The sequence below is a fragment of the Haliotis asinina genome, chromosome 10 (assembly GCF_037392515.1).
Source record: "Haliotis asinina isolate JCU_RB_2024 chromosome 10, JCU_Hal_asi_v2, whole genome shotgun sequence".
Lineage (NCBI taxonomy): Eukaryota > Metazoa > Mollusca > Gastropoda > Lepetellida > Haliotidae > Haliotis > Haliotis asinina.
The window spans coordinates 2765319-2780177 of NC_090289.1; the positions used below are offsets into that span (position 1 = coordinate 2765319).

The window sequence follows — 14859 nt, forward strand, 5'->3', positions numbered from 1 at the left end:
CGTGAAGTGTGGCACTTTGTCTATTATAACGAAGGACTCACATTGCATTGATTCGCTAAATGGGTTTATGGGCAGCATGTTCAGTTCTTTAAACCATAGCACTTGCCTATGCTTGCAGTAACCATTCAGCGTACCAACGCAGAGAGAGGTGTATTATTTATACAGTTCATAATAGTATGTCATTTAGCAGTATTTTGCTGAATGGGTTCATAGGCAACACTTAAAATTCCTTTGCACCCTTTAAGCTCCAGTCCAGTAACCACCCAGAGTAGCAATTACATGGCAGTGTTTTATTTCCGCGTTCCATAGTAACACTTCCGGAGGGACATAACATCCGCAGACATACGTCATACTTCCTTTCTATCATGCATGTCTCCGACCGTGAAGGTCCGGAGAAGAAGCCTTGAGCAACCCATGCTTGCCACAAAAAGCGACTATGCTTGTCGGAAGAGGCGACTGACGGGATCGGGTGGTCAGGCCCGCTGACTTGGTTGACATATGTCATAGGTTCCCACTTATGCAGAGCAATGTTCATGCTGTTAAGCACTTGATTGTCTGGTTCAGACTCGATTATTTACAGACCACCGTCATATGGATGGAATATTACTGAGTGCGGCGTAAACCTAAACTGAGTTACTCACTCATTTCTGCATACCTCCTGCCCAGTTCCATACTGCCTTGCCAAATAATCTCTCTCTACTCTCGTCGTTTTTGGCAGCTTTCTTCCAAATTACACCATCTATTTAATTGTTCTAGTAATTCGCTTTCCTACGACTCCTGTCCTTTTCCTTTCATCATCAGCGGCCAACCATTCTCTGGTGAAGGGACCAGCAAAAACGTCATGCAAAGGGGTACGCGTGACTGGTGCCCTGAACAGTATGTCAGTATTTACACAGACACTCTTCAAGCAACATAGGTGGCCATGGAGCGTCGTCCTTTTTTCGTGCTAAAAAGCACAAGGTCCCCGTACAAACTGCCAGGCGACCTGCAGCTCTGCCAATCAAAACTGCTTCCCATGGCCCCATCATGGTTGGACCATATTATCAGTTAATCCATCCAGTGGCAGTGCAGCTAATGGAACGGGGTTTTAGTCAGGGATTTAGTTTAAAATTTTCAGGGCCACGGGTTGCTAGGGACACAGTCAACCTTAAATCTGCGATTGAGTAGCCACTACTTGTTGAACAAAAACTTCAGGAGGAAATCCAGTGGGCCCGTTCTGACACAGACCAGTGGACCTCCTCATAGTTTCTCCAGTCAGCTTGGTCTAAGAAATCGGATTCGTGTGTCTGCTTTCAGCATCAGGCTGTGCTGGCATTCGCATTCTGTCCTGTCGGCGATATCCACACTGCGCCCTTTGCCATGGCGCAATATGAATTTCGAAACATCCATCAAAAGCAAAACAAAACACACAAAAAAAATACAATTAAAAAACTATTTAAAAAAATGTTGGTCTGTTTGGTTTAATGATTAATTTACATGTTGTGTGTTTCGTATATACTGCCCACAGATTTCACGTTTACTTTTATGTGTCTTCAAAATATTTTCGAAATTACGGGTGTAAAGCTTCTTTTGCACGTCAGTTTATTAATAACGATGTTAACAGCAAAACTGACATGTGGATAGAACCAGAATGGTCTGGAGATGCAAATAACATGTATACTACGAACAAAAAGTATGGGAACTCCCTAAATCTTATGGTAAAATATTAACTTAATAAGTCGTAAGGGCATGTATAGTCTAAGGTAAATGCAACTTTTTATGTGCTTAATGGGCACTTTAGACGACACTTTGGAACAAGCAACTAATTAAATATTCATCTGGTTTGCGTGAAATGAAACATTATCAAAACAGTGCAAAACAAAGGGGTTTTAACATACCAACATCATGTTTGTTTCAAATTCCGAAACACAACTACCTAGTGCATGTGGAAGACAGACTTCCCTTGCAGCTTGTGGCACCGGGAACTGGCAGTTGTGAATCGCTTCCTGGGAGCCTGGAGCAAAATATATCGGTCATCTGCCCTTGATGTTTTTCTGGGTCTTCCAGGACGAGTTCCGTCCTACACTATATCAGTGGCAAGGAACCTGTCCTTCATTCTGTGACTGACAGAGGCAGACACCTGAAGACGGTGAGCAACACTTGTTTTGGTTTCACCATCCTGTAACCATGCAATGGCCCTGCTTCTGTCATCTGCACTTAACGATCTCTACTATGACATGGTGAAGACGTTGTGAGGCTTCAGTGTTGTCTGTAGCTTCTTATAAAGGAAACGTTGCCACAAGCTGCAAGGGAAGTCTGTCTTCCACATGCACTAGGCTGTTGTGTCTGCATGCTTGGCTTGTTATATCTTTGATCCATTACTTTAGATTTGACTCAGTTGCATTGTACATGAACCCTCTATTGTGAGTCTTTGTATCTAGTCTTATTTGGTCGATTCATATTTCTGAAAAATTTTAGACTTGTCAGTGTTACATTTTGCTGGTTCTGAGTTACTTTGTGACGTTTCGTCACGGCAAATTTTTAACCGTAACACAAGCTTTGCAACTGCGTGCATAGGTAGTTTTCTTAACATTTGTCAAACCACCTTAACAGACAGAGATCCAGTGGTGAGCTGGATATTGGCGCTGTACAGATGTTAGCATCATATACACAATCAATAATTGAGGCAAAAGTATATTGGCATCTAGAACTAGATAAGAATGTTATGCAAGAATAGCCTTCAAGCAGAGAAACATTTAATAGATTCCACATCGAGTACATTAGCAACCCACTTCGCTCGTGCTTGAGGAGGGCGTATGTTATATAGAGTGTTATATATATTGCACTAACGTCCATAACATGTACGCCCGTGCTCAAAGTGATTCCTTTTTACCCCAGTCATTGGATATCAGTAAAAATATTCCGAATTCCTCACGAATCATACAACTCTTGCCATGTTAATGTGGCTTTCCCATCCTTACGAAGTTCCATTCACAGCTGGTTGCACTAGGAGTACATAGTCATAGTACGAGTAATTTGTCTCGTAACTGCACTTTGCTGCACCCGCAACTAGGTGTTTACAAGTATTCATTTACCCATGGATCAGTGGGTTCGTTGTGTACTGTACGCTAGGAGTGGTGACAACGCTGACAGAGTCTACACACAAAGATGACGCCAAGGTTTCCACTCTCGGTGACATGTGGGCTCGATCCCGCACCATAAATTCCCTGGATCACAGTTAAATACATCCTCGATATCTCCAGCATGTACGTTCCGATTAATCTCCACTATACTTTGGATGCATTTCCTAAATTTATTACCTCCCTTCACTGGGTTTTTATCCAATCAGGTGTATACGATGGGAAGTTGAGCGAACTAATCACAACTCATTTTCGGTGTTTAAATTATCTAACCGATTAAATGCACGGGTTCTCTGAAAGAGACAGGAGTTCTTCCATGTACTATTTTCAAAATTTCGGGTCTATCAATGTGTCTGTATGATTTCTCCAAAATCTGAGTCGCACTGCAAACAAGCCTTTGAACCCGTGACCACTGTCGTTGTTGACACGGGCAAGTTCAGTTGTAACGGCGGTTTAACTGATTGGGTACACTGAAAATAAGGGAGGTAGTAAAATTTTCGGACCGAGCTAAAGATGCATGCAGTGTATAATGGAGATTTGTCGGAACAAGATATCGAGGATGAGCTAAATATTGATAGCGGGAGACTTTATAAAATGGCGAATTCCGAAAGGGTTGGTACATACTGTAATTTAAACCATATCTAGGATGTGTACCCTTTCATCTTTACAATCCAGTGATCAACAACATAATCATCGATCTGCGCAATTGGGAATCGATGACATGTGTCAACCATGTCACCGAGCCAGACCACCTGATCCCGTTAGTCGCCAGTTAGTTACTACAAGCACAGTCGCATTTTATGGCAAGCATGGGTTGCTGAAGGTCTATTCTACCCCGGGACCTTCACGGTTCTCGACATTAAAACTACTCATTTCGACATTTAATTATCATATATCGAGCTTTTTGACAACTGTGCACAACTCTCTCCCGACATTTCAACCAATCAGAGGAGCGCACCTCGGTCATGTGATATGACGTATGCTTATGTGGGGCACTGTACAATTCATGTTCATTTTCGGGTTTAGTTTATCTTGTTTACATGTTTTTCTTAATCTGCAGTCGTGACAATTCGTCCGAAAAATGAAAGCTTTATATTTTCACAATCTAGCGTCATTTAACCGTGTCCCCTGCTGCACAATCTCGCGTCATTTAATCGTGTCCCCTGCTGCACAATCTCGCGTCATTTAATCCTGTCCCCTGTTGCACAATCTAGCGTCATTTAACCGTGACCCCTGCTGCACAATCTAGCGTCATTTAATCGTGACCCCTGCTGCACAATCTAGCGTCATTTAACCGTGACCCCTGCTGCACAATCTAGCGTCATTCAATCGTGACTCCTGCTGCACAATCTCGCGTCATTTAATCCTGTCCCCTGCTGCACAATCTAGCGTCATTTAACCGTGACCCCTGCTGCACAATCTCGCGTCATTTAATCGTGTCCCCTGCTGCACAATCTAGCGTCATTTAATCGTGTCCCCTGCTGCACAATCTAGCGTCATTTAACCGTGACCCCTGCTGCACAATCTCGCGTCATTTAACCGTGACCCCTGCTGCACAATCTAGCGTCATTCAATCGTGACTCCTGCTGCACAATCTCGCGTCATTTAATCCTGTCCCCTGCTGCACAATCTAGCGTCATTTAACCGTGACCCCTGCTGCACAATCTCGCGTCATTTAATCGTGTCCCCTGCTGCACAATCTAGCGTCATTTAATCCTGTCCCCTGCTGCACAATCTAGCGTCATTTAATCGTGTCCCCTGCTGCACAATCTCGCGTCATTTAATCGTGTCCCCTGCTGCACAATCTAGCGTCATTTAACCGTGACCCCTGCTGCACAATCTAGCGTCATTTAACCGTGACCCCTGCTGCACAATCTAGCGTCATTTAATCGTGTCCCCTGCTGCACAATCTAGCGTCATTTAATCGTGTCCCCTGCTGCACAATCTAGCGTCATTTAATCCTGTCCCCTGCTGCACAATCTCGCGTCATTTAATCGTGTCCCCTGCTGCACAATCTAGCGTCATTTAACCGTGACCCCTGCTGCACAATCTCGCGTCATTTAATCGTGACCCCTGCTGCACAATCTCGCGTCATTTAATCGTGTCCCCTGCTGCACAATCTCGCGTCATTTAATCGTGTCCCCTAGGACATGTCCCCCTGCTGTGCCTCCTTCCGAGTTACAACTTGTTTTCATAAAGGATTCTGAGAAAATCGCTTGTTGTCATAATGGTTATAATTCGTTGTGTTACAAGCTGTGTCATGCAAAATCCTGTTGGTCGTGATTGAAAAACATATTTAACTATGAGTAGAAGATGTTTTGATTTTGATGAAAACAAACCATAATGTAATCGATTTTCAAACTGACTTTAGGCCGTGACGCCACGATTTAACAAAAAATGGCGGCGCCCTGTCGCGAACATCCGCAGTCTGAAAATTAATCTTATCTAGGTTTTGTTTTCACCGAGTTACTGAATCTAAATAAACTACTTTCTACTGTAGTAAAACATGTACTTGATTGCTGACAATAGGATTTTGCATGCCACAGCATATAACATATCAATCTCACTCTTGGAATATGATGGTCACTTCGACCACAAACTCGCTTCCAAGGAAGAAATCCTTTGGGTCATTTGCTACAACTAGTTAGTAGTTTTGATTTTTCAACTCGATGAAAACGAATCAAGTCTCATTCATCCTCAAAGTATGTTCACCTTTTGCAACGACTCACTGAAATGTATAGATGTATAATGTTACCTGCAATGAGGAGGATGGCACTGCCGTGGTGCATGATGTCGCCAGGTCGTAAACTGATCTCTAACGCAAGCCGGACGCTTTTCTCAACCTTCCTTTCCGCCACTCTCTTATTAATGCAAAGGGTGTGTCAACTTCCTAGAACCTGAGGCCTTTCTAAGAAACTGCACGCTGATTTTTGCATTACCTAATATCAATAAACTAATACACGCGTGTTGCAGATCCCCGTGGGCTCCCGAGATTATCAACAAGCAAACATTAGATGATTATTACAAGTGGTAGTAAGTTCACGCCATAAGCTGTTTTATCCACCACGTGATCGTTTCTCACATATCTTAAGCAACTGTTATAAATGCTCTCATTCGTCATGCAGGTATTTCATCTTTTGCAACGACTCGCGTATATGTCAAGGTGTGCAATTTTACCTGCAATGAGGACGAGGACGGTGACGTGGTGCATGATGTCGCCAGGTCGTAAACTGATCTCTAACGCAAGACGGACGACTTTTCCAACCTTCCTTTTCGCCACTCTCTTATCAATATGAGGTGCACCTTTGCGCGTGGGAGCATTATCTACCTAGAAACAGAGGCTTTTCATACAAACAGCTAATGAGTATAAACTAATATATGCGTGCTGCAGCTCCTTATGGGATTAACAACAAGCAAATAATAGGTGATTAATACACGTGATAGTAAATTCACGTGATACATGCATGCTTCTACATTAAAATGTCAACATCAACCCCTAGCCATAAATCCCTAATTGATAAATGAGCAATGTCACCTGAAATCTCGAATGTAAAAACATCATATCTGTTCCAGATATTATGAACGACTCCTATGTCTTATTTAAACACATGTGAAAAGTACACAAACAGAAATTCATTGTCTGAATGTGTTTAAAAGTTTCCGATCGACACGTGGCATGGAAAGTACTTATATAGCGTTGACTAGTGTCGGAGCACACCGTTTTTCACTTTGTGACAGCCCACCTCGTTTTGTGCTGCAATTGTAGTCTGAGAAGTGAAGGGAGACAGAGCATAGACGTACGTGTCTGAGCACATCCGTGTACGCGAGTTGGTGCTCACGTAATAGTACGGGGATATTTGTCAGACCCTTGACTTCACGACCCCCTCCGTCCGAGACAGTTTTACATTGACTTACATTGACCGCGGCGGCATAGAACGGGTTGGGTAACTGTTGTAGTACTGCCGTTAAGCCATTAACCATACTATTTTGGGTAATCAACATTAGTAATCAAGATCCGTCTAATCAACACAACTTCCTGGTCTGTTTTTTTCTCATCAGGGCCTGTCTAAACACCATCTGTTGGATCAGGATCTTACGCCAAACCCCATACTGACACACAAGGAAATATTATGAAATGTTAAAAAGACTAGATGATAATGGAGACGTGAATTGGGTATAAAAGATGAGAATGTGATTATTTAGATATGGCTTCGGCTACGTGTGAATAGCACAAAATGTTAGTAATGTGAAATGCTTTCTTGATAATTTTAAACAGTGCTCAAAAGATATCTATTACCAAGAGTGGCATCAACACGTGGTCCATCCCGAATCATTGACACTCTATGCAAGAATAAAGACTGATTATTCTCTTGAAAATTATCTAAAAGCTATTGGCTCAAAAGATTTACGGAGATGTTTGACAAAGTTTCGTTGTAATGTACATGATTTCAATGTTAATTCTTACAGACATTCCAAAACTTATGGGCACCCGTGGCGAGCCACCTCCTCGTGGTGGTGCTGGGTAACGCCAAGAGCTCGCCGACACCCCCGTAGTGGACCCGGGGGGATATTGGGTCCACCAACCCGTTTGCCGTGGGTTGCGGCCCTGTGTCGGTGGAGGAGGGGATCATGGTGGTTGGGGGCAATGGGAGCAGGACCAGTGTTCCTATTGCTCAACACACCACTTCGGCTCTGACTTCACCTAGACGGGTGGTTGAATGGGCCCGGTTCAACCAATCGGCTGGTCATGCCAAGCCCTGTACATGGATTTTATGTCATTGCACAGAATTTGATTTGGAATTGTTTACATTTTAGTCTTGGCTCCCTTTGTTCATAGAATATTATTTGACTTGATTTTTGATTACATGAACTTTGCCTAGAGTCTTATGCCCAGAAGGCGGTGGCTCATGGGCCAGTCTGGTGGAACCGTTAATATTTTTAATGTTTCTGCTGGAGTATATCATCCGAGTATCCTTGGCGCTGTAAGCTGGAGGCCCGCTTGCTTTAACATTGTCCTTGTGATACTCCGAGGTGGGTGGGGAGCTCGGATGACGAACCAATATACCAATAATCATGGATTACCAAACCCCTAACAAAAAAACAAAACGTCAACTGGAAAATGATGATCAACATCGACCCTCTATACAAATTGATCACTGGCCACGTTTTTTGATTATTGAGACCCTTGACAAGACTCCTTTAAAATTAAATCCCTTTGCAATTTTAAAAGGTATCTCTAGCATTGCAGGTGAGGTAAAAGATATCAAACGCTTGAGATCAGGTTCACTGCTGATTGAATGTAGCAGAAAACAACAAGCTACCAACCTATTATCAACTGATATGTTTGTCGGAGTCCCGGTATTAGTTTCTGCCCACAGAACACTGAATACAAGCAAAGGCATAGTTCGAGACCGTGAGCGTCTTCTAGCAGACATGACTGAGCTCGTTATAATGTCCGAGATGAAAGATCAAGGAGTATCTTTCGTCAAACGTTTCACAACACGGAAAAATAATGTGACTGTCCAAACCAACACATATCTGTTTTCATTTTCAGCTCCAACACCTCCAAAGTCAACCAATGCAGGTTACTGCAATCTCAATGTTGACTTATATATTCTAAATCCTCTGCGCTGCTTTAAGTGTCAAAAGTGTGGACATGGTGTTAATACTTGCACATTGTCTGTTACATGTGCTCACTGTGCTGAGAATACACATGTGACCGAAGATTGTGACAGTATTCCAAAAAAATGTGCAAACTGTTCAGGAAACCATTCCTCCTTTTCGAAAGAATGTCCCATTTGGAAAAGGCAAATGGAAATTAACAAAGTCAAATTTTCCAGGAACGTCAGTTTTGCTGAAGCAAGAAAGATTGTACAATCTACTGAGCACACTGAAACGTACGCCTCTGTCACAAAAACATCTGAAACCTTATCAAAAGGAACAACTACGCCAGTACTAACTTCGTCAAGCTCATGTCAGACTGACCTGACATGGGTAAATTCAGATATTCCTCAGTCTATCTCTCCTGATCTTCCACAGTCTATCTCAGAACAGTCTACTCAGACAGACACAGCTCAGAATACACAAAAGACCATATCTCCTTCATCAAAGTCTTCTTCCGATCACAAATCATCATCATCACCACCTCAGTCACACTCAAGGTCTCAATCAACAGCTGATAGTCAGCCACCTGTTAAAAGTAAACCGAAGCCTAAGCCTGATGCTTCGAAACAACAAAGTGGCAGAGCTCCTAAAGGGTCACAGAACAAAATTCAATTGTTCAATAAATATGGGTCTCTTGAAGCTATGGACGTTTCTGAAAACGTCCATTCTAGGGCACATAGCTTGTCGCCCTCCATAAGAGTGCGGGGTAGATCCCCAATCAATCCCCCAAAAAGATAGTTTATTCCAATAATATTATACAGTGGAACTGCAGAGGACTGAGGACTAATTTACATGAATTACAGCTATTAGTCCAAGATTTTACACCTTCAGCGATATGTCTCCAAGAGACATATTTAAAACAAACAGATACATTTGACCTTCGTCAATTTAATGCATAGCATTGTTTTTCACCTCCGGGTGATAGAGCCACTGGCGGATCATCCATTCTAGTCAGACAAAACGTTATTCAAAGCCCTGTTTCACTTATTACTAATTTGCAAGCTGTTGCAGTGAGAATTACTTTACATGTAGCGTTTACATTGTGTTCTCTTTATATTTCACCGTCTTTGGCGTTTGCCAAAACTGATCTTCAAGCTCTGTATGATCAGCTCCCGAAGCCCTGTATTATAATGGGAGATTTAAATGGCCACAACCCACTCTGGGGTAGTGTAACTACAAACACTAAAGGTAAATTGTTGGAGGACTTTTGTTCTGATAATGATTTATGTATTTATAATGATGGTTCCAACACGTATTTACACCCTGGTACGGGGACCTATTTTCCTACTGTATTAAAACCTATAACTCCATCTGATGTTCCTCCATCTTCAAGACGAAATTTTAAAAAGGCTAACTGGGCTTTATATGAAACACTGTGTGCTGAAAAGCTTAAACCTGAACGTTTTATTGACGTTCCAGATGCTATTAAATCTTTTTCTGATCAACTGAACTCCATAGCTGATGAGTGTATACCAAATTCCTCTGTAGTTCCCCACATAAGAAAACCATGGTTCAACGATGAGTGCAAACAAGCTAGGAAGGCAAGGAAAAAAGCAGAGCATTATTTCCGTCGCCATCCTATGGTGCATAATTTAAATAAATTCAAAATTTTAAATGCTAAAGCACGGCGTACTTTTAAACAGAACAAACGCCAATCTTGGCAAAATTATGTCTCTAAAATAAATTCTCGGACACCTATGTCCAAGGTATGGAATATGGTCCAGAAAATTAAAGGTAAGGGTACTAAATCTAGTGTCAATCATCTTAAACATGGAGATCAAGTACTTACTGATAAGTCAGATATCGCAAATAAACTGGGTGAAACCCTTGCTAAACACTCTTCCTCTTCTAATTATGAACTTAAATTCCAACAGTATCAAAAACAACAAGAAAAGAAAACTACTAATTTCAACTCAGATAATGGGGAAGATTATAATGAAACTTTTTCTATTCATGAGCTCCATACTGCTCTTGATCAAGCTCTCGATACTGCTACAGGAGCTGATAACATACATTATCAACTCCTGAAGCACTTACCAGAATCCTGCCTAGAAACTCTTCTCAATATTTTTGATGATATTTGGACATCGGGTAACTTTCCTTCATCATGGCGTGACGCCATAGTAATACCCATACCTAAACCTGGACGTGATCATACCGATCCATCCAACTATCGGCCGATTTCGTTAACTAGCTGCGTTTGCAAGACCATGGAACGCATGATAAATAATCGACTTGTTTGGTACTTGGAAACAAATAACCGTATAACTGATATACAGTGTGGTTTCCGTAAAAACAGAAGTACTGTCGATCACTTAGTGCGTTTAGAATCATTTGTTAAAAACGCACTAATTAATAAACAACATGCTGTGTCTATCTTTTTTGATCTCGAAAAAGCATATGACACAACCTGGAAATATGGTATTTTAAAAGACTTACATGACTTCGGCTTGCGAGGTCGTTTACCTCAATTTATTGCCAACTTTTTAAATAACAGACAGTTTCAAGTTCGAGTGGGTTCTACCCTGTCTGATCATTACAATCAGGATCAGGGTGTTCCACAAGGCAGTATTCTGTCTGTCACACTTTTTAGCATCAAGATAAAAAGTTTATCAAAAGTTTTAAACGATTCAATTGATGGATCGTTATTTGTGGATGATTTTAATATTTCTTGTCGTGGGAAAAATATGCATACAATTGAACGGCAACTGCAGCTTTGTTTAAACAAAATAAATAAATGGTGTCTTGAAAACGGCTTTAAATTTTCTAAATCGAAAACTAACTGCACACATGTTTGTCGTAAATATAAACCCCATAAAGACCCTGAACTGTCTCTAGATGGGACGCCCATTAAAGTTGTGAAGGAAGCCAAGTTCTTGGGTCTAATCTTTGATTCACATTTAACTTTTTTACCACATATTAAATCACTTAAAACTAAATGCCTGAAAGCACTTGACTTGTTGAAAGTTGTTTCAAATTCAAAATGGGGAGGGGATCAAGCTACCCTTCTCCATCTCTATCGATCACTAGTTCGTTCTAAACTTGATTATGGCTCAATCGTTTACGGTGGAGCCTGCAAAAGCAATCTTAAACTTCTTGATCCTGTCCATCATCAAGGTCTGAGACTTTGTCTTGGATCTTTTAGAACTTCACCTATTGACAGTCTCTATGTTGAGGCTGATGAACCTTCTCTTGAGCAGCGCCGTATAAAGTTAGCTTTACAATACATTACTGAATTATACTCTAACCATTCTAACCCTGCATATAACTGTGTTTTCAATCCCCTTTATGAGGATTTATACAACAAAACGTCTTCTCTTGTCCCGCCTCTGGGACATAGAATTAAACCTTTTCTTTCTGCTGCTGGGATTCAGCTGGAAAACATAGCTCCCTCCCGTCTTCTTTCTTCTCCTCCCTGGCAGTTGGTCAGGCCTCAAGTAGACCTAACATTGACCACATTTAAAAAATCAGAGACTAATGAATTACAATATAAGCAAAAATATAATCAATTAAAACATAAATATAGCAATTATAAATCCTTATTTACAGATGGGTCCAAGGATGGTGGCGCTGTGGCTTGTGCCACTGTCATTGGATCCAGAACAATATCTTCTAGATTACCAGATAGTAGTTCTATTTTTACAGCTGAAGCTAACGCCATATTAACAGCTCTTAAATATATTCAAAGACACCCTAAACGTAAACAATATATAATCTATTCAGACTCTCTTTCTTGTCTCCAGGCGATTAAAAATTTATCATGTAAACATCCACTTTTAATTGACATTATTGAATTGTATAATAATCTTGCTACTGGCCAATACGACATCGTCTTCTGTTGGTTACCCAGCCATGTAGGCATTTCCGGTAACGCAATGGCCGATCTTGCTGCCAAGGCAGCACTCAACAAATCTGTGACACCACTTCTTATTCCATACTCTGATTATAAAGGCAGCATTAGAACTTATATCCGTGATCTGATGCAGAAGAAGTGGGACACCCAAGTGGGCATAAATAAATTACATGCAATAAAACCCTATATTGGTTACACCTACTTGGGTTGTCAGTCCAGATTTGAAGAGGTCATCATGCGACGATGTCGTATTGGCCACACACGATACACACATGAATATTTGTTTAAAGGTGAAGATCCTCCGTTTTGTATCCCTTGTGATGAAAGAATCACAGTCAAGCATGTCTTGCTTGACTGTATGGAATATTCCATCACAAGGGATAACTTTTTTAAATCAAGAACTATGAAGGATCTTTTTAGTAATGTTAGTGCTCATTTAATCATTGCATTTTAAAAAGAATTAGACCTGTTACGTGACTTGTAAATAGATTACTATTTTATAATTGGAAGTTGAATTATCAACTTAACATTGTTAGTGGCTGTATCCTCGAAGGGGGTTGAAGTACCGTAAAATTATTGTCCTCCTGAGAGGGTACGTAAGTACTAAAACAGTATAAGTCAGATTTAATCTTCCACTTTTTAATCGTAGAATATGTGTCATTTTAAATTGTGGCTAATCTTGGATACAGTCGCCAGCAGCTGAGGGGATGGTGTAAACCCAGCTAGGGACCATGCAGGTAGCAAACGTACTGTAAGTCCCCATGGTCCCTAGTATGGTGATCTACCTTCAGTTGTTGGCGATCTATAGCCTGTTTTTATGTTGTATTGTCCGAATAGTGATATTAGTTTTATCTTTCCACACTAGTTTTAATCCAAATTGTGATATTCTAGTTGTTTTACTGTCCTTCGTTGACAGGCTTTTATAGTATCCATATATTTCATTTCAGTATTTAACGTTCTCGTCACGATATGGCTGAGATATTGCCGATGTGACGTTAAATATTAACTCACTCACTCACTCCAAAACTTATGAAACTGCGTTTTGTGTTTCTTGTGTGACTGAACTAGAAGATGGTGGTGTGTCCTCTCTACAGTGAATATCGTGCTAGATATTTACCTGAATATTGTCATACACACCCTCGTGTCCAAATGTTTCTTGAATTGATGAAAACAAGCATAACAATACACTTTTAAGACTATGTATCTTTTGTAAAAAAGTGTTTGTACTCCGATCGAAAAAAAGCTGTGAATATATAATCATATTAATTGTACTAAAACCCACATTTACAGTGTATGTTTCTACCTCACTGTTTACACATGTTGTACTGTTGGCCTCATGACCATCTATACGTAATAAAGAATCTCTCTCTCTAAACACCATCAGTTCCGGGTCTTTATTTCCACTATGCAATCTAACAATGAATGGTTGTCGATTGGCGTGAGCCATTCATTTCATGTATGTTGATGTCCTTACGTAATTAGAAGATATCTATAGTATTGAGTCTCTGCTATACTGGTTGATATTATTAATAATAATAGTTTATTATAGTGTCAAGTTTAATATATGATGGACCAGTATGGTACAGCATATAAAATGCTATCACCAGGCATGGAGAGGCCGAGATGACACCCTAAGAAAGAATATTACCGGTATTTAAAATGCGTTTAAAGATATGAAAAGATTGATTCACTCTCACTCTCTCTCTCTCTCACTCACACACACACACACACACACACACACACACACACACACACACACACACACACACACACACACTCCTAAATAGTGTCTGAAACGTGAATATGCCATTAGTAGTAGGCTGCAACAGAAGTCTCCATAACAGGTAATGAAAGCTTTTGTCACGCCCCTGAAACAGATAACAAAGTGAGTGAGTATAGTTTTACGCCATTTTTATCAAACGACAGTTTGCAACACAAATGCGCTTTGTATGCACAATTTGTATGCTGTACCGATTAACGTTTGCAATTCATTTCTAAATATCGTTCAGGCTCATGAAGATCCTGGTTAGAATTGGTCTTCAGCAATCCATGTTTGTCTTAAGAGACGGATGACGCCATCAGGTGACCAGACTTGCTGACGTAGTTCACATGTCATGGTATCACGATTGCGTGAACCACGTTCCTGCTGCTGCTGACTGATTTACTGAATTCTATCTACGATGATGTCTTGAATTATCTATCCTTGATATTGTTTCTGTGTTT

General features: G+C 40.8%; 1 protein-coding gene across 1 annotated transcript in view; it reads right to left on the bottom strand.

Moving 5' to 3' along the window:
• The window catches only part of LOC137298340 (uncharacterized), a 187434-nt gene extending 181450 nt beyond the window's left edge, over positions 1-5984 (bottom strand). Inside the window, exon 1 of the mRNA XM_067830554.1 lies at positions 5875-5984. Within this exon, the coding sequence (XP_067686655.1) occupies positions 5875-5908 (34 nt within the window). The 5' untranslated portion in view covers positions 5909-5984. The remainder of the gene's footprint in view (positions 1-5874) is intronic.
• Positions 5985-14859: the final 8875 nt, after the last annotated feature.